At 35.5% G+C, this 20,296-nt stretch overlaps 1 protein-coding gene across 1 annotated transcript in view; it reads right to left on the reverse strand.

Moving 5' to 3' along the window:
* EPHA6 (EPH receptor A6) overlaps window positions 1-20,296 on the reverse strand; it is an 852,487-nt gene that overhangs the window by 111,657 nt on the left and 720,534 nt on the right. The window contains exon 13 of the mRNA XM_036850549.1: window positions 18,340-18,401. Within this exon, the coding sequence (XP_036706444.1) occupies window positions 18,340-18,401 (62 nt within the window). The remainder of the gene's footprint in view (window positions 1-18,339; window positions 18,402-20,296) is intronic.

Below are 20,296 nucleotides of genomic sequence, written 5' to 3' on the forward strand. Positions count from 1 at the left end.
ATTGGTAAATCTGCAATGACAAATCATAATCGCCTGAAGTCCATGGTTTGAACATTAGGATTCATTCTTGGTGTTGTACATTTTATGGGTTTGGACAAATGTATAATAACATGTACTCACCATTACATTATCACATACTGTTTATGTATAGTACTGTATATCAATAACATAGTATTTTCACTGCTCTAAAAAGCCTCTGTGTTCCACCTATTTATCACCCCTGCCACCCCCCTCCCCTGGCCACCACTTATTTTTTCATGGTCTCATAGTTTTGTCTTTTCCAGAATGCCATTTGGTTGGAAGCAGTATGCAGCCTTTTTAGATTGGCTTCTTTCACTGAGTTATATGCATTTAAGATTCCTCTATGTCTTTTCATGGCTTGAGAGCTCATTATTTTTAGTGGTGAATAATATTCCATTGTCTTTATGTACAGTTTATTTACCCATATACTTACTGAAGGACATCTTGGTTGCTTCTAAGTTTTGGCAATTATAAATAAAGCTGCTGTAAACATCTCTGTTTATAGACTGTTTATAGCAGTTTATATAGCTGCAGGCTTTTATGTGGACATAAGTTTTTGACTCCTTTGGCTAAATATCAAGGAGGGCAAGCAATAGCTGGATCGTATGGAAAGAGTATGTTTAGTTTTTGTAAGAAACTGCCTAACTGTCTTCCAATGTGGCTGTACCATCTTGCATTCCCACCAGCAATGAAGGAGAGCTCCTGTTTCTCCACATCCTCACCAACATTTGGTGTTGTCAGTGTTACTGATTTTGGCCATTCTGATAAGAGCACAGTGGTATCTCATTTTAATTTTCATTTCCCTGATGACATAGGACGTGGAGAATCTTCATGTCCTTATTTGCTAACTGTATATCTTCTATTGTGAGGTTTCTGTTAAGGTGTTTGGCCTTTTCTTTTTCTTTCTATTGTCTTTTATTTCCTTTCAGCTTGCTTTTAAAAAAACTGAAGTATGGTTGATTTAAAATATCATATTAGTTTCAGGTATACAAATGTAGTAATTCAATATTTTTATAGATTACACATACAAAGTTGTTATAAACATATTGACTATGTTATAAACATATTGACTATGTTTCCTGTGCTGTACATTATACCCTTGTAACTTATTTATTTTATACCTAGCAGTTTGACCCATTTTTTAATTGGGTTGTTGATTTTTAATAGTTTTTGTATATTTTGGATAACAATCCTTTATCAGCTGTGTCTTTTGAAAATAGTTTCCCCAGTCTGTGGCTCCTCATTCTCTTGACATTATCTTTTACAGAATAGAAGTTTGAAATTTTAATGAAGTCCAGCTTATCAATTATTCCTTTCTTGCATTGTGTCTTTGGTGTTGTATCTAAAAAGTCGTTGCCATATCCAATGTTGTCTAGGTTTTCTCCTATGTTATCTTCTAGTAGTTTAATGATTTTGTGATTCACATTTAGATTTGTGATTTATTTTGAGTTAATTTTTGTGAAGGGTGTAAGGTTCTGTGTCTAGATTCTTTTTTTTTTTTTTTTTTTGCATGTGGATGTCCAGCTGTTCCAGTGCCATTTGTTGAAAAGACTATTTTTTCTCCATGGTATTACTTTTGCTCCTATGTCAAAGACCAGTTGACTATGTTCATCGTAGCCTCTCTATTCTGTTCTATTGATCCATCTGTCTATTCTTTCACCTGTACCACACTGTCTTGATTACTATAGCTTTATAATAAGTCTTGAAGTTGAGTTGTGTCAGTCCCCAACTTTGATCTTCTTCAGTACTGTGTTAGCCATTCTGGGTCTTCTGTCTCTAAACTTTAGAATCAGTTGGTTAATATCATAAAATAACTTACTGGGATTTTGATTGGGATTTTATTGAAATTGTAGATCAACTTGGGAAGAACTACATCTTAATAATATTGAATCTTCCTATCCACGAACATGGAATATTTCTCCATTTATTTAGTTCTTTGATTTCATAACAGTTTTGTAGTTTTCCTCATTTAGATCTTAGACATACTTTGTTAGATTTACACCTAAGTATTTCGTTTGTGGGGTGCTAATGTAAATGGTATTGTTTTTAATCTCAAATTCCACTTGCTCGTTACCGGTATGTAAGAAAGTAAATGACTTCTGTATATTAACCTTGTATCCTACAACCTTGTTATAATTGCTTATTAGTCTAGGCGTTTTTGTCAATTCTTTCAGATTTTCTACATAGATGACATGTCATCTGCAAATAAAGACTATATTCCAACCCCTCCTCCCCCAACTTCTTGTCTTACTGCATTAGGTAGTACTTCCAGTACGATATTGAAAAGAAGTAATGAGAGTGTACATCCTTGCTTGCTCCTGATCTTAGTGGGACAGCTTTAAGTTTTTCACCATTAGTATGATGTTAGCTGTAGGTTTTTTGTTACACAGTCTTTATCAAGTTTAGGACATTCTTCTCTATTCCTACTTTACTGAGAGTTTTTATCAGGAGTTGGCATTGGATTGTGTCAAATGCTTTTTTTCACCTATTGCTCTGATCATGTGATTTTTCTTTTTTAGCCATTTGATATGATGGGTAACAATTGATTTTGGAAAGTTAAACCAGTCTTGCATACTGAGGTAAATCCCACTTGGTTGTGAGGTATAATTCCTTTTTACAATGTTGGCTCTGATTTGCTAAAATTTTGCTCCAAGTTTTTTCTTAACAGCTTTATTGAGATATAATTCACATACCATATAATTTATGTTTTTAAAGTATACAATGTAATCATTTTTAGTGTATTCACAGAGTTGTGTAACCATCACCATAATCAATTTTAGAACTTTTTCATCATTCCCCCCCAAAACCCTACATTAACTAGCAGTTACTCCCCATCTCCCCCAACTCCCTCCACCATTCATAGGCAACTACTAATCAACTTTCTATCAACTACTAATCAACTTTCTATCTCTATCTCTTGCCTATTTTAGGTATTTCATATAAATGGAATTATACAATGTGTGGTCTTTTTTGACTGTCTTCTTTCACTTATTATAATGTTTCAAGGTTCATTCATGTTGCAGCATGTATCAGTATTTTAGTATTTTTAATGAAGAAAAATATTTTATTAATTTTGTTTATCTATTCATCAGTGACAGACATTAGAGTTACTTCCACTTTTTGGTTATTATGCAAGATATATATATATATATATATGTTTCTTTTTTTGTTACACTGTTTTGTGTGTGTGTGTGTGTGTGTGTGTGTGAGAGAACTTTTAAGTTCTACTGTCTTAGCAAATTTCAATCATACAATTCAGTGTTAGCAACTATAGTCACCATGTTATACACTATATCCTCAGAACTTATTCATCATATAACTGATAGTTTGTACCCTTTTTACAAACCTTTGCCTATTTTCCCAACTACCCCCCCCCCCCCAACCCCGCCTGCTGGCAACCAGTTTTCTACTCTCTGTTTCTATGAGTTCAACTTTTTTTTTGATTCCACATGTAAATGATACCATGCAGTATTTATCTTTCTCTGACTTATTTCACTCAGCATAATGTCCCCCAGCCTCATCCACATTGTGCTAAATGGCAGGGCTTTCTTATTTTTTTAAGGCTGAATAATATTTCATTATATATATTCCAAATTTTCTTAATCCATTCACCAACAGACACTTAGGTTGTTTTCATACCTTGGCTGTTGTGAATAATGTTGCAGTGAACATGGGAGTAGATATCTCTTCAAGATAATAGTTTAGTTTCCTTTGGATATATATCCAGAAGTGAGATTGCTGGATTATATGATAGTTCTATTTATAATTTATAATTTCTTGAGGAATCTCCATACTGTTTTTCATAATGGTAGTACCAGTTTACATTCCAACCAACGTTGTACAAGGGTTCCCTTTTCTCCACAACCTTGCCAGCATTTTTACTCTTGTCTTTTAGATAACAGACATCCTTACAGGTGTGAGGTGATATTTCATTGTGGTTTTGATTTGCATTTCCCTTATGATTAGTGATGCTGAGCATCTTTTCATCTAACTGTTGGCCATTTGTATGTCTTCTTTGGAAAAATGTCTATTTAGGTCCTTTGCCCATTTAAAAATTGGATTATTTTTTTTTTGTTATTGAGTTGTATAAATTCCTTGTACATTTCGGATATTAACCCCTTATTGGATATACGGTTTGCCAATGTTTTCTCCCATTTCATGAGAGAAACCCATATATGCATGGGTTTATTTCTGGGCTCTCTATTCTGTTCCATTGATCTATGTGTTTATTTTTATGTCAATACCATACTGTTTGATTACTATAGCTCTGTAAATAGGTTAAAATCAGGAGTGTGATGCTTCCAGGTTTGTTCTTCTTTCTGAGGACTGCATTGGCTATTTGGGGTCTGTTTACAGTTTTCAGTGTAAGATCTTTCACCTCCTTGGGTAAATTTATTTCTAAGTATTTTCTTCTTTTTTGATAAAACTGTAAATGGGTTTTCTTCATTTCTCTTTCTGATAGTCATTGTTAGTGTATAGAGATGAAACTGATTTCTGTATATTGAGTTTGTATCCTGCAACTTTACTGAATTCATTTATTAGTTCTAAAAGTTTTTCTTTGGTGGAGTCTTTAGGGTTTGGTATATATAATATCATGTTATCTGCAAATACAGACAATTTTTTTTTTTTTTTCCTTCCAATTTGGATGCCTTTTACTTTTTTTATTTCTTGCCTAATTGCTCTGGCTAGGACTCCAATACTATGTTGAATAAAAGTGGCAAGAGTGGGCATCCTTGTCTTGTTCCTGATCTTAGAGGAAAAGCTTTCAGCTTTTCACTCTTGAGTATGATGTTAGCTGTGGGTTTGTCATATATGACCTTTATTATGTTGAGGTTCATTCCCTTTATTCTCATTTTGTTTAGCTTTTTTTTAATAATAAATGATATAGAATTTTGTCAAATGCTTTTTCTGCATCTATTGAGATGATCATATGATTTTTATCCTTCATTTTGTTAATGTGGTGTATCACATTGATTGAATTGTGGATGTTGATCATCCTTGCATCCCAGGCGTAAATCCCACTTGATCATGTGTATCATCCTTTTGATATAGTGTTGAGTTCAGTTTCATAATTTTTTGTTGAGGATTTTTGCATCTATGTTCATCAAGGATATTGGCCTGTAGTTTTTTTGTTTGTTTGTTTTTTGTTTTACCTCCTGTAGTGTCCTTGGATGGCTTTGTTATTAGGGTAATGCTGGCCTTATAGAATGAGTTTGGGAGTGCTCCCTCTTTTTCTATTTTATGCAAGTTATTTTAAAATTATTTTAACTATCCTTATCACCAACATTTGAAGAGATGTGAATTAATTGCTTTCATATCAGCAACATAGCAATCATGGTTCTAATAATGACACATGGCACCATGAAAAAATGAGATTTTGGTGTTTGAAAAGAATATAAACTACTTTCTCCATTTTCTATGATGGGTCTATGCAATGTAGTATATTTATTTCTAATTCACATGGCCAAGACCTTTCTCATGGGTCCATAAGGTCAAAACTATTTTTTATAAGAGAACTAAGACATGCATCTGCCTTTTTTTCACTTTGTTGATATTTTCACTAGTGGTACAAAACTCTGGTGGGTAAAAGTTCAGGAGTCTTAACACAAATCAAGGTAATAGCACCAAATTAACCTATACTAGTATTCTCATATTCGTCTCTGCTACATGAACAACAAGAACAAAAATAGTCTTATATAAGAATGTACTTGGTGAAGCAGTAAAACTCATTGATTTTGTTAAATGTTGATCCTTGATTACACATTCTCAGGATGAACATCTGTGGGGCATAGAAGAAAACAGGATTGGGCAGAAACAGAAGTTAAAAAATAGTAGTGCATTCACAACATAGGCCTTGGAATATCCCATGGAATGTTCTGGATCTGGAGTAACTCTTCAGAGTTGGTCTAAATTGAGGAAAAGGGTCTGGGCCCTTATATTCCCACATCAATTAATTATTGGAGGCAGGCTACCCCTGTAAAGGTGTCATGGCTTTGGGTGAGGTGGCTTTTTCTAGCCAAAACCATTTTCCAGAAAGGGGCTCAGCTAAGAACTATCAGCTTCCAAATTTCTGGAGACCATAGGAATAAGGGAGTTGACCCTAAGAGTTCTCCCCAATAAAGTTCCTTCATGCAAATATTCTTTTAAGAATCTGCTTCCCAGGGAACCCAACCTGTGACAATTTATCTATCTATCTATCTATCTATCTATCTATCTATCTATCTATCTATCTATCATCTATCTATCTGCTGTTTATAAAATGTGTACTTGATTAAAGAGAATCTCCCAAAATAGTTGTATATTCTTTTGGGAACTCATAAACCTCAATTGTTGCCACAGTCTTATAGGGAAAAAATATCTAACATTCCTTAAACACTATACACCAATCGCAGTTATAAGCTCATTAGAGGTATTATCTCATTTAATCCTTGAAACAACTCTGCTATAAGGGTAGTTACTGTCTACATCTTATAGATGGTCAAACTTAAGGAGAAACAGATATAATAACCTAGTAGATAGTGAAGTCAGGATTTGAATCCAGGTAGTCTAATTCCAGAGCTTGTATTACTAATTGGAGTTACCTGGAAAATTGTTGGTCCCAAGTGTGCCATAATGACCCAGTCTGGGCTAGTTTAGGCAGCGTAATTTAGCTTAATAAAGCAAGGTATGAAAGAGCTCTTAGACCATTAAACCAAAATAAACAAAGAACAATCCACATAAACCAACAAATGAGGATCTATTTATCCATGACTGGCTGAAAGGAATAACCCCGCTTATTTATACATGAGGTATAGCAAAAATCTGTTTCTCTACAAGTGATGCAACTCTCTCCTTCAAACAAAATCTATATTCCTTTTTCTAGTCCTTGTCAACATAAGCCTCCTCAAGTGTAGTTCAGGATATATTGGTTTTCTTGAATATGGTGGATGGTTAATAGATAGTGACTGAATTAAATAACCTTTGATACTATCTTGTAGTGCACTGGTTGCTATTACTACATTATTCCTATTGCCTTGTATAAAAAAGAATGTTTTCTTTTTTTTAAGGTGGGATGCTGGTTTTCTTCCTTTTATGTAGCCGTTCTATCACAGCATCCACTATACTGCCATGCCTTGTGTCAGCACTCAGTAAATATTAATTCAAGTTGAATTGAATTGTTTATGAGGGGAGGAGAAAAATGTGAGAGTGCTGAGATTTAATATATTTGGGCTGCCTTCTAGAGGTTAATCAAAAAGAAACTATGAATTTTTAAATGACATACAGTTTTTTCCCAGGAAGGCACATTCAAATAAAAGAGAGCGAATGTGGCATATTTACACACTGCATCTCAGAGCTTAGTAGCTGGAATTCAGTTTGTCTTCATTCTTCTTTTTCTTTGCTTTCTCAGACCGACTGTTAAGAAACATGGAGCTTAACCTCTAAGTGACAGAGAGGGTGAGCCTGATTGGAAGGTGGTTTCCGAAAGCTTCACATAATAATATCTGCTACCTCTGACAACTGCAGAGCTCCACACAACCTCCTCTCAGGCCCTGGAGCACAACATCTCCCAGATCTGAGCAGTCACTGGCATGTCACATTGTCTCCACAGTAATGAAAGCTCTGGACGATGGTTTTCAAAACCCTACCTTGTGGGTTGTGCCCCACAGACACTTTAAGCCTCTCAGTGTCCATTCATCCTAGGGTGAGCTCAAGTACTTAGTCTGTGCTTAGTGCAAATGTGCTATGTTGTCCTGAAGTCATCATATTATTGTCTAACAACGTTTCTTTTTTATTTTTAAGGATTTATTTACTATTTATTTATTTTATTTATTTTTGGCTGCATCAGGTCCTAGTTGCGGCTCACGGTCTCTTTGTTGCAGCGCGTGGGCTTCTCTCTAGTTGTGGCATGCGGGTTTTTTCTTCTCTAGTTGTGGCACGCAGGCTCCAGGGTGCATGGGCTCTGTAGTTGTGGTGCGTGGGCTCCACAGCATGTGGGCTCTGTAGTTTGCGGCACACAGGCTCTCTAGTTGAGGCTCGCGAGCTCAGTAGTTGTGGCGCGCGGGCTCAGTTGCCCCACGGCATGTGGGATCTTAGTTCCCTGACCAGGGATCACATCTGTGTCCCCTGCATTGGAAGGCGGATTCTTTACCACTGGGCCGCCAGGGAAGTCCCACAACGTTTTTTTTTAAAAAACAAATATATTCAATGTTTTGAAAATACAAATATCACCCTGTCAATCATTTGCTTAAAATCCTTCAAAGACCTTCAAAGACAGAATAAAGTATAGTATTCAATACAAAGACATGACCTTTGCTGAAAGAATGAACTTGGGGTTTCAGCAAGGACCTCCAGGAGATGTGATGCTTATCATGAAAAACTTAGGTGGCAAAAGACTAGAAGGGCATTCCTGGAAGAGGCAACCGCAAAAGCAAAGCATATTAGACAATAAATAACATGTTGTAGGGGTGAATTAAACACCAAAAAATTGAATCAGAATAGGATGTGAGACTAGATATAAAAGGGTGGCATGGTGGTTGCCAGGGGCTGCGGGCGAGGGGGGATACGGGGAGTTACTCATCAATGGGCATAAAGTTTTAGTTAAGCAAGATGAATAAGCTCTAGAGAGCTGCTGTACAACACTGTACCTATAGTGAACAATACTATATTGTACACTTAAAAATTTGTCAAGAGAGTAGATCTCACGTCAAGTATAATTACCAGAATAAAATAAAATGAAAAAAAAATTTATTTGGATTCACAAGTTCATGTAAAAAATGCAAACTCATCTAGGGGAATTAAAATAGTATTTGTGAATCACATATTAGTATGAATTAGTCTAACTTTATATCCAGCTGAGATCTGTGGCAATGAGAGAATGGCAGCTTAGATTAGGGTGGGGTGAAAGTCCAGGTTACAGGTGATTCTATGAAGTGGAAAAAGGCCTACTCTGGGGATGAGAGGAGAAGCCTGGGGAAGGTGTGTTACCACATGGAATTAAAAACAATAAAAGTTGAATATCTGAGGACCTGGGAAGAGGATATGAAGAAAGGGGTGGATGCCACAGAAAAATGGCATTTAAAACTTTTTTGCCCAAGACAAGGCATGTAGAGGGGGAGGAAAACACACTCTTTCTTTTTTTGAAGGAAACTACAGGCCCCCTTCCATATTGAAAGTTACATCCTTTAGCTGTAGTCTGTGTTAAAGAGGCTTTTATGGCTCTGCCTAGGGACTTAAGCAGAAGCTCTAAAAGAAATATTTATGGGAAAATGCATTCTGAGTTCTCAACCATTGATTTATAAGTGACTTTGCAGAAAACAGTCCTTGGAGGATTACTTCTACAACTTAAGCTTAAAGTTAAAATTCAGTTTTTATATGTTTCTAAATCAGTGAGTTGACCATGCTATGACTTTTAAAAATGTTCCTGAATTAGAAAAAGAAACAGCTAAGGTTATATATAGATTTGAAAAGACCAGATCATTCGATCATTCTGGTTTTAAAATAACCACTGAACAAATAAGAGTCAGTATCTCCTTTTTACTCAAGTCTTGGTTCTTGTGGCCTCCCCAATTGAAAATCTTATTATAATTTCCCGTAGAATATTTATTAAATCCGTCAAGGCTTTATTCTTTTGTAGAATCATGGATTTGGACTTAAGCTAGGCAGAGTTATATTTTTATTTATAGAAGGGAGAGGTCACCAAGAGTGGAATCAGAAATTTCAATCATTAGGACACTAAAAATGTCATTTCTAATACACCTAAAAAATTTAGGAAGAAAAGTGAATATGGATTTGTGAAACATGGCAGTTGGATTTCAAATTATATTTTAAGACCTTAAAGTGAACATGAATATATAATATAGCTTTAACTTACAAAGCTTTCTACTGAATTTGATTTTTTTTTTTTTTTGCTTAGGTTTATATAAAGATAAACTACAATAGCTACTGTGTGCTGCACTTAAATAAAGTCAAGAAAATTTAAACTTTTTTTGTTTGGCATCTGGGGCAGGGTGTCACAGAGTGCCAAGATCCTGATGAAGCATCATTAGAGTGCATCGGAATTACTGGGAAAGTTTTCGCAAAATATATCTGCTTGGGTATGCATGTGTATTTTGTAAAATCTCGGTAGGATGGCAACTGATTTCCAGCCATGGTTGAGAACCACAAGTTTTGAGTCTAAACCTAAAATCTAAATCTAAATCTAAATCTAAATCTAAATCTAAATCTAAATCTAGTTTTGTAAATCTAAAATCTCCTGTATGGTCCAAATGAGGGGTTAGGAACGACTACAGAGGAGTGCAGGAAAATGCATGGAACTTCTCTATATATCACTATAGTTATAAATTACATACCAATTAAAAAATTTCAGTGTAAAACCTTGTATGAAAAACTAGAATGAATAAGAATATTAGAAAATACAATTTCATGGTACCAGGTGCTACAAGTGACACAACACACATTTACAGTACCAAAATGTTTAAAGGCTATTGTAAATTGATGCTCTAACTCCTAATTTAAGCATAAAAAGTTCAGCCATTTATATGCTTTGTTCCAACTACACTATGCTTTCATATATTTGGATGTTTATTGTCACATTATTTTTAGAATAGTCTTTGGCATTAAGCTGGCACAGGCGTGATAGTAATAACATTTATCGACATGAAGTTTCACATATTTTCTTCTGAAAAACATGTAATTAAAGGGATGTAATTCAACTGTGACTTTTATGGTTTAAAAACAGATATTGGTGGATAAACGTAATTCACTTTTTTTCCACTATTGAATATAAAATGAACGTGATGTGGTTTAATTGTGCTCTTATACCCCAGCACAAACATAACTACACAAAACACAATTTACAAGAAAAGTGTGCTAATAAAACACAGCTCTCATTATTAATATATAAGTAGCATAAGGTAAAATGCCATCTTTACTAGATTTATAATTTGAGTACATAAATATTTAAAAGATCCCTTTAATTTTTTAAATTAATATTTGCTTTGCATTTGTTCAAGGAAAATCTTCAAATGACACACATTGCTTTTGAAATGCTGATATGCACTTATATGTATTATTTAAATACTCATATTTGTGAGGTATATCCAGATTTTTTTTAATGGTGAAAATTAAAAATATTTTTAGCCACTAGAAAAAACAGACCAAGAAGTAACAGAAAAACAATTTTAAAACTCTTAGTGACATCTTCTGAAATATTTTATAATAATAATAGATAACATTATGGAGACCTTAATATGTGCCAGACATTATCTAGGAGTTTTAGGTCTATTAGTTATTCACTACAATAAAGTCACAATGATTATAGGAAGTAGTTATTGCCTATTCTTGACCTTGTTTTGTGGATGCCAGGCATCCTTGAATATTCTCTTTTGCTTAAACACTTTATCCAAACCCCCAGCAAATCCCATTGGCTCTATGTTCAAAATACGTCACAGAATCTACCATTTTCCATTAGCTCAACCGCAACTATCCTAATCTAAGCCACCATCATCTCCTTACCTGGCTTATTGCAAAAGCCTCCTGATTTCCCTGCATCCATCTGTACCTCACTGTAGTCTCTTCTCAATACAACAACCAGAGCAATCCTTTTAAAACATAATCAGATTATGTTGTGCCTCTCCTCCAAACCCTACAATGGCTTTCTGTCTTACCCAGAGAAAACTCAAAGTCATTTCAGTGGCCTACAAGATCCTATCTCAGTGGTTTTCCAACCTGGATGCATACTGGACTCAAATGAGGGAACTTTTAATAAATATTGATGCATGTGTCCCACCCCAAGAAATTCTGCTTTAATTCATGTGGGGTGCAGTCTGGAACCTGGGATTGTTAAAAGCTCTCTAAACTGAATGATTATAATGTGCAGCCAAGGTTGAGAACCATTTCCCTCTAAGATTTGATCCCCTTTCTGCCTCCATCCACTCTCTGACTTCAGCTCCTACTGTCCTTCCCCTTGTATACTCCATTCTAGCCATAATGATAGGGTGACTGCTATATTTTATCATCCCTACTGCAGAGTAAAAGGGTCATTATTAATAATTATGAAGAGATAATAGGCATGACTTAGCACTGATCTAGGAAAAACAAGCATATAGTCATTGAGCATAAAGACTTAATTTGCTGTTCTACAGGTATAAAGTGCTCCCACCTCAGGGCACTGGCACTTTCTGTTTTTACTCTCTGGGTTCTTTTCCCCCTGGTACCCACTTGGTTTGTTCCCTCACCTTCTTCCCATCTTTACTCACATGCCTCTTTTCAGTGAGACCTTTCCTGTCCACTCAACTTAATATCGAAACCCAATCTCACTTCCACTTCTACTTCTCCCGTTTTATTCTTCTCTACTATCTGATGTACCATATATTTTGTTGAATTCTTTATTTCTCTTCCCACTAGATTTTTAATTTCTATTTTGATTGCTTCTGTATTCCAAGCTCCAGAATAGTGCCTGGCCTACTATAGTTTGTCAACACATATGTGTGCAAAAAATAAATGAGTGATGAATGATTTATCAGCCATTTAACACTGGGCCAGTTACCTAATTTGCTTTGCATCAGTTTCCTCACTGGTAAAGAAGGGATAATAGTAATACCTACCTCATAACGTGGTTGTAAGCACTAGGTGTTTACCTAGTGCTTACCATGCTTAAGGCATGGGATTGGAATAATGCCTGACTCAGAGAGAGCACACATAAATGTTAGCTACATTAGTTAATTAAAGATACTCATCTTCATTTTTACTTTAGCTACTGACTCCTAGACCACACCTGGAAATTGTCATCCCTGAAATTACCTCACTTCAGAAATCCTAAATGTCAATCTAGGGTGTTGGTAAACTGACTCTCTGAAGAAAAATAAAGCAAACAAGCTCTGATGTGTAGCATTTGCCAATTTCTGTGGTGTAAATACTCCCATCATGGCCAATTTCAAGTGACAACCTATTTAACAACCAGCTCCCCAAATTCCTGACTATTTAATCAACATCTCTTACAAGCTGGTACGATCTGGCTCGAACAAACCACTGCCAATATCCTACCTTCTGGCCACGTTCTTTTCCTTAGCTCTCCCACCTTCAGACACAGCTATACTTGCTCTTCTACCTAATAAAGACTTCCAGCCCATAACGGCCTAATGGCCTCTTTATTTCTAGCCTAACGGCCTCTTTATTGCCTCCTTTGTCTAACCTGGCTTCACTGGTTGCTTACTTGAACTACCATCCCAATTCCCCTGTAGTACTCTTGTTCTATTGTACCTGTTCTACAAACAATAGCCTCTTTTATCTCCAGTCTTACATTGCGGAGGGGAGGGGAGCAGTCAATTGTTCCTGCAGGAAATCACAGAAGTATGCACACCACTGCCAAAACGCTCATGTTCTCCAGCATCACCTGGAAGTCAGCAGAACTAGTTAATCATTTTATTTTCTCTAGGACCAAAGATGGGGACTGACAGGAGTGGAGGAAGAGTGCCTGTAACGAATACGAACTATTGAGCCAGCGGTCCAGAAGATCCTCCTCCTGGCCACTTACATTGCATACCATTAAAATCCCTGGTAAAGACTTTTAGCTGGTTACCCTTGCAGGGGTCCTGAAAGATCTGTGTTCCTGGAGTAGAACCTGATCCTGATGGTCCTTTTTTTTTTTTTTTTTTTCTCATCAGCAATTTATCCTTTGAACTTCAGCAATTACTCTAAGCATTCGCCTTCAATGAAGATTTGTCCTCAAACTCCCACATAAACTTTCCTCCTACTTTGCATAGAAATACAATAGCAAGAGGTATCATTTTCTTAAATTTAATGCGTGTTCCTCGTAAATCCCTCTAGATCCACAACACACAGCTCCTTCAAGTCTTGGAAAATTCTGCTACTCAAAGTTAATCCTTCACCAGGGTCCTTGATTTTGTACCTTCCCATCTCCTGAGATATTTTGCCTTATCAGTTTAACAGTATTTTCTTTGATTTCCTAGCCCTCAGTGTATAAATTGTCTAAACTATTTTCTATCTTAAAAAATACCCTTGATTTTTCTTTTGGTCTACTAGCATCTGATTTATCTCTTGCCTTGCCATCTCACCCACTTTTCCCCTAAAAATTGGTCTCCACCTGCCAATTCTATCTATATTTCAGTCTCATTTTGCCCTCTACAGTCTGGCTTCTGCCTGGGACCAACCCATTAAAAGTGCTCTTGTTGAGATCTTGGAGGGCCTCTTAAGTGCTAAATGCCATAGATGTCTAGTCTCTGCCTTAGTCATAGATATCATATAGATGTCATAGTCTCTGTCTTCCAGAATTTCTCTGCTGCACTTAATACAACTGCTTGTTTGCTCCTGCCTGAAATGCTCTCTTCTCTTAGGTTTGGGATGCCATGGCCTCCTCTCCCTCCTTGCTTGTCTTTCGCCTCTCGTGCATGGAGATGCCATCCATGCCGCTTCCTCAGGTTGGTATGCCACAGAGTTCCAACCTTGTTCAATTCCTTCCCTTTGTCTAACATTTCTTCCTGGAAAATATCACGGTTTGGGTTTAATAACCACTTTTATTCTACCAACTCCCAAATCTTTAACTTTAGCCAAGATTTTCCTGTTGAGTTTCAGATATATCTTTCTAATTTTGTCTGGACACTTTCACCGCATGTTCCATAGGCATCTCAAAGGTAACAGGACCCAAATTAAACTCATCATCCTCTCCCAGTTACCAGCCCATCCTTTTCCTCCTCTGTATCTTTATGTCAGTTGGTAGCACTACCTTCCACATATTCCTCTTGCCCTCAAACATCCTTTCCTGAGTGTGCTTTTGGCTATGGTTTCCTTATTCAATCTGATTCTTTTGGCAGTTTCTTTACACAACCTGATTCTGTTTGCTTTTGTCTTTACTAATTTCTCCAATTTTTTTCTTGTTATTATTTCTGGATGACACTTTCTCGCTTGCTTATGTGATTGTGCTTTATAAGTAATGTATGTATATCTTTTTCTCTTACGTCAAAGGTTTTGAGATGGGAGCAAGAGGTTGCAGCATGAACACAATACACCCTCTTGAACTGAAACCAGTGGTGTTGTATTTTTGTATAACTGAGTTTTGTGATATAATAAACAAATCCACATTCAACAAATGTTATAAAATAAAGGAATAAATTGTTGGTGCTTGACACATGATATCTCGAATTTTTTAAGTAATTTATAACTAGTTTTATTTGGATTGCTAGTTAATATTGCTATAAAAATGGAGGTCCAAAGATTTAGGGATAAGCAGTTGCCAGGTAAGTGCCGCCACAAAAAGTGTTGATGAAATCCATATGTATAGATGGAGAGAGACTGTACAGGGATAATGGTCAAGACTGCATTCATTCACACTAGTGTATTTCCTTGGAAAGTTTAGGAAAACCTGCACATCAGTGAGGTCATATCTTCTGGGCAGTTAGGCTGATGCTCTGCTTGCTAAGTCAGGTTGCATTTTATTTTAAAATTTAAAACACATACATACTTATATACCTACCCACTCCCCTTTTCCACACGTACGTGCACATATACACACACATACACACTTACACACAAACATACTTACTTAACCACGCCACCCTCTCCCTGCTAATATATATCCGGAGGAATGTCCACAAGGATCCAAATAGTAGATTTATGAATTTGGTGCAATATCACAGCCAGCCAGCCACTGCCGCTGGCACTAGATTGTAATCTTGTACTTCATTTGCTACCACTCCGTCATATAAAACAGTGAATTGAAGTGATTTTCAAGTAGTGTGGGAGACCGAGGGAAATCTTTTCCGGCTCCAGTAAGCACAGAACGCTATTAATGTGCCATGGATGGCTCCCCTACTGTGCCGTGCACTTAGCCACTTCCTCCTCTCTGTGCTAACAGAAGCTGCGATTATCAAATTCTAAAGCAGGAGTTTGAAAAATGACTTCGTTTTTCAGAATTTGTGGGATATATATATTTATATATTTTATTTCTGCTTGCCGTGGGGAGTTGAATATCTGCTATTGACATAAAGTTTATAAAGCACTTTGAGCTTCTGGGATATAAGAGATACAATTACAAAGAAAGTAAGAATCCTATAGAAGAGTAAAAAGGGAGTATTGGCCCTATGTTTTTTTTATCCCATTCATATGATTTCTCTTTTAATAGAAATTCTATGTGAGGAGGGGACCCAAGACCCCATGGGGAGATGGTAGTGGACTTATAAGAAGTAATAAGTAATTTAATAAAAAGATAGAATTCAAAGTGTATGAGAACATGGCTTTTGGATTCAGAGACTTGAGTTTCAGTCCTCTCTCCACCCTTTACAATGTGTCAGGCATTATTCTATATGCTTTACAATAATCAACTCAATCCTTATAACAATTGTACGAGGTGGATACACGTTAATATTCCCACTTTATAGATGAGTAAACAGAGGCACAGAGAAGTTAGTCACTTGCTCAAGTCGTAAGGTCACACAGCGGCAGAGCCAAGATGAACTGAGATAATATATGTTAAGATTCTCATAGTATTAGTAGTGGTAGCCACCATTATTTGAACATTTATTCTTTCCCAGATTGTATTGTGTCTAACCTACATGGTGCATAAGAGCTGAAAAATATTAGTTTTTAAATCTTAGATCATGAAACATACCACTTATAAACATGTAGTAGGATGTTTATAAGTAAATATTTTACTTATAACATATTATCTTTTCTTTATAACATGTTGTAATTGATTGATGATTCAGCAGGATAAAAAGTATATCTGAAGCTAACATTTCTCTCCTAATTTGCTTGTGGCAGTCATTTGATCCATTTTTCAGCAGCAATTTAAATGAGCATCTGTTACATTATTTGCCATTATATTCAGCTCTAGGATATAGTGGATAAAAAATCCTATCTGAAGCGCCATTAGATAATAAGTCATTTTGATATGCAGCTGATAAAAATGAGTTTCTGGATAAACATAATGGAAGGGCATAAGTATATATGCATTTCAAGTATCATAGGTGGTCCTGAAAAATTATCCTAAAGTAATTTAGCACATTTACAGGGGAAATGGATACAAGCTATAAAATAACATTCTGAGAATGGCTACAGAAAAGAACAAATAGTTCATGTCCCTAAACACCTATGAATTTCATTTTGCCTTAAAGAGTGTACTTGGCTGAGGGTATGCATTCTGTGAAGAGTACTGCTCGATAATAACTCGACAATTTTGCTGAATTCAGCTTCTGGCATTGAATCTGGACACCAAGTCCAGTCACAGTATAAATATACTATCACTGCTAATATTGAGAGCAGTTGGAAGAAGAGGGCATGGAATCAAGAAAAATAAATGAAAATGAGATCAAGGGAGAGAGGTAAGATGCACATAGAACTTGTCCAAATAACACTGAGCAAAAAATGAAGTGAAGAAAGAATGCTTGAGATTGTTTATTCCCATAAAAAATGAAGAAAAACATATAACACATTTCAAATAGCAGAAGTCCAGTCATTTTATAAGTAAGAAAATTGGCTATGTCTCTGTAGGTAAATATATATTAAGGAATACAGTGACATGCACATATGTGACCTCTGCTGGGGATGTAAAATACTCCAGTGACTTTTTAAATATTTCTGTTTTTTCCACTATCAATGAATATTTTTATAGCATACATTGGCTTTTTAAATGTTAAAAATATTATAAACACATTTTGAATTATAACTTCATGGTACCTTCTCAGCTGTGTTATTCTGTGCCACTATATAAAACAAATGATTTTTGTATATACCATACTTTCCAGTATAAGTCACTTAAAAAGAGTGCTTTAAAAATTTTTGTTCTAAAGTAAATCTCAGCCAGAGTTTCATTTTTTCTCTTTTTGTTTTCTAAATAGTCAGCCAATGAAATTAAGAAGGACAAAGCTGATAAAATCCATTTTCTGATATGAACTTGAGTCATTATTGGTAAATATATATCAATTTAAAGGGTTCAGCATTATAGATAATGCATAAAATATCCTACTAAATAGTTAAATGTGATAAAGCAAAATGAAACTCAGTTGCTTCACACAGGCTATGTGAAGCTACTGAATTTCATTTAATCTCTTTCTTCATAACATCATTTGAAATATGTATATATTAATATGGCAAGTGAATTTATAGGAGAAATCAATGATATTATCATGTGTATATATTCCCCCCACCCTCTTAGTAACACTCTAATGTATCACAGTATCAGAGAAACACACCCTAGAGAAAATCCTGCTATTCTTCATGGAAAAATCCATGAATAAGATTATGCAAAAATTAATTTATGATAAATGTTTTAAATCTAGAACTCAGAATAGCTTATTTAAATGCCATCAGAAAAGAACACCTCACCCGTAGAAAGGAGTCTAGGGATCCATTCTCCATATATTCCACCACAATCATTACTGGTCTGCCTGCAAAGAGAGCAAGAGAACACACGAGAATTACAGCAATTACAGAAATATGTGCTGCAGTTAGAGATTTCCAGCTGTGGCAGCTAAATTATTTGTATTTTATTAATAGGAACTTCATTTTCCAACACGCTTCTATAAACACATTAAACATACACATTTCTCCATTTCTTTATAGCATTATTTCCTTTGAGTTCATAAAAAGAACACGAATTACAATATGAATTACTAAGTAATTAAGCATTTCCTTTTCTAAAGCCCTGCAATCACTTGTTCAGATTATGCTCTTTTTGTCCTGAGCTTTTCCTTAAAAGGCAATCAACAAGCTAAAGTCAGGGTTTAAGCAGTTACTGTAGCTGCTTTGGCAGTTGTGGTACTTCTCCTCCAATGATGCAGTAATTATGGCTGAATTACATTAGACCAGGCATTTCTGAAATATTCTTAAGGCAAAGCAGAAAGGAGAAATTCATGAATTCTCTTTAAGAAATTATAAACCATCAGTCATAGTCTACTTTTAAGGGCTTTTAAGTAGAGAAAGTCAGTAGATTGATGAATGCTACAAAGTTGGTGAGACCTGTAGTAGTTCTTGATCATCTCTTTATTGGACATAGATTAGATCAACCGAACAATGAAGGCAGTACATGAAAAATAAGTAACTGATTTCATAGTCTAGTGCAGAAGCTAAAATCAGAAACTGAACATCATTTATTTCTTTTTTATCATATCTATGCAATTGCTACAGTTCCCAATACACCTCTATTAGGTAGAATATTTGACATAAGTAACTGATTTGTTTCAAAGAAAAGAATCTATTTGTTCTGCTCAATTGCCCGATTTTAAAAGATAAAGTCATTTTAGGGAGGGAAAATGATATTTACCTGAAATAAACATGTATGACATATTTACTTTTTACTTCTATACTTCTCGCTTCTCATTGGAATTTTTAGCAATTCAATCTGCACTGTGCACAGAGTTTTTCCTCATGAGCACAAAGAATATCTGGAAAGAAATTATGTGCACCAATGACGGAAATATTAGATCTCATATTGTAATTCATGTCCCTTTTATGAACCCAAAGCCTTGAGGGTTACAAAGGGTGACTGGAACAAATTAGTACAAAGTCTGCAAATACTAGATTTTACACTTGAATCTGTATTTTAAAGAAAGATGTGCTAAAGGTTAAATGTAGCAATAAAGTTCCCAATTTATCATGCATAGAATTAGAACCCAAAGAAGTTTTCCATTTTGGCAAATTTCTATTATGTTCCTAAAAGTCATTAATTTCACCCAAATACAGATTTAAAAAAACTATATCAGAAAATATTGAGGTCAAATGAACTGTCAGCCCTACTGTAGGCAGGGATCTAGAAGATCCGGGTTTTCAATCTGAAAGTTTGTCATGAAATCTTTTATTTGGCCATGGGTTTCAGAGAGCTTGGAGACAGGAGCTTGATGCAAATGCTTGGATAGCAAGGTAGGGAAAAATAAAAATTATGAGTCCACTATTCCAGTTTGAATGATAATGGATTATGGATGTTAAGGGGAAAATTTGGGTTATTTCAATGACTGCCCAGGTTCTTTCATAATCACACCTTTTCAATCTATCTTGACCATTGCTGTCAGAGAAACATATTTAGTTTTCTAAAAATATATTTTAAAATATATTTTCAAAAACCCTGACATTCCCTAGGAATACTATTATTATCCCTGTTACACAGATAGAGAAATTGAGGCATAGAAAATTAAACTACTTGCCCCAAATCAAATAGCTACTAAGTGGCTGTATCAAGCAGTCTGTCTCAGAGTTTAAGCTCTTAACCTTTATGCCAAAGGTGCCTCTCAGAGATGATTTGTAAGATCAGAACTGTGAGACCCATGCTGTTAGGCAATCCTCTCCA

The sequence above is a fragment of the Balaenoptera musculus genome, chromosome 4 (assembly GCF_009873245.2).
Source record: "Balaenoptera musculus isolate JJ_BM4_2016_0621 chromosome 4, mBalMus1.pri.v3, whole genome shotgun sequence".
In the NCBI taxonomy this organism is placed as follows: Eukaryota; Metazoa; Chordata; class Mammalia; order Artiodactyla; family Balaenopteridae; genus Balaenoptera; species Balaenoptera musculus.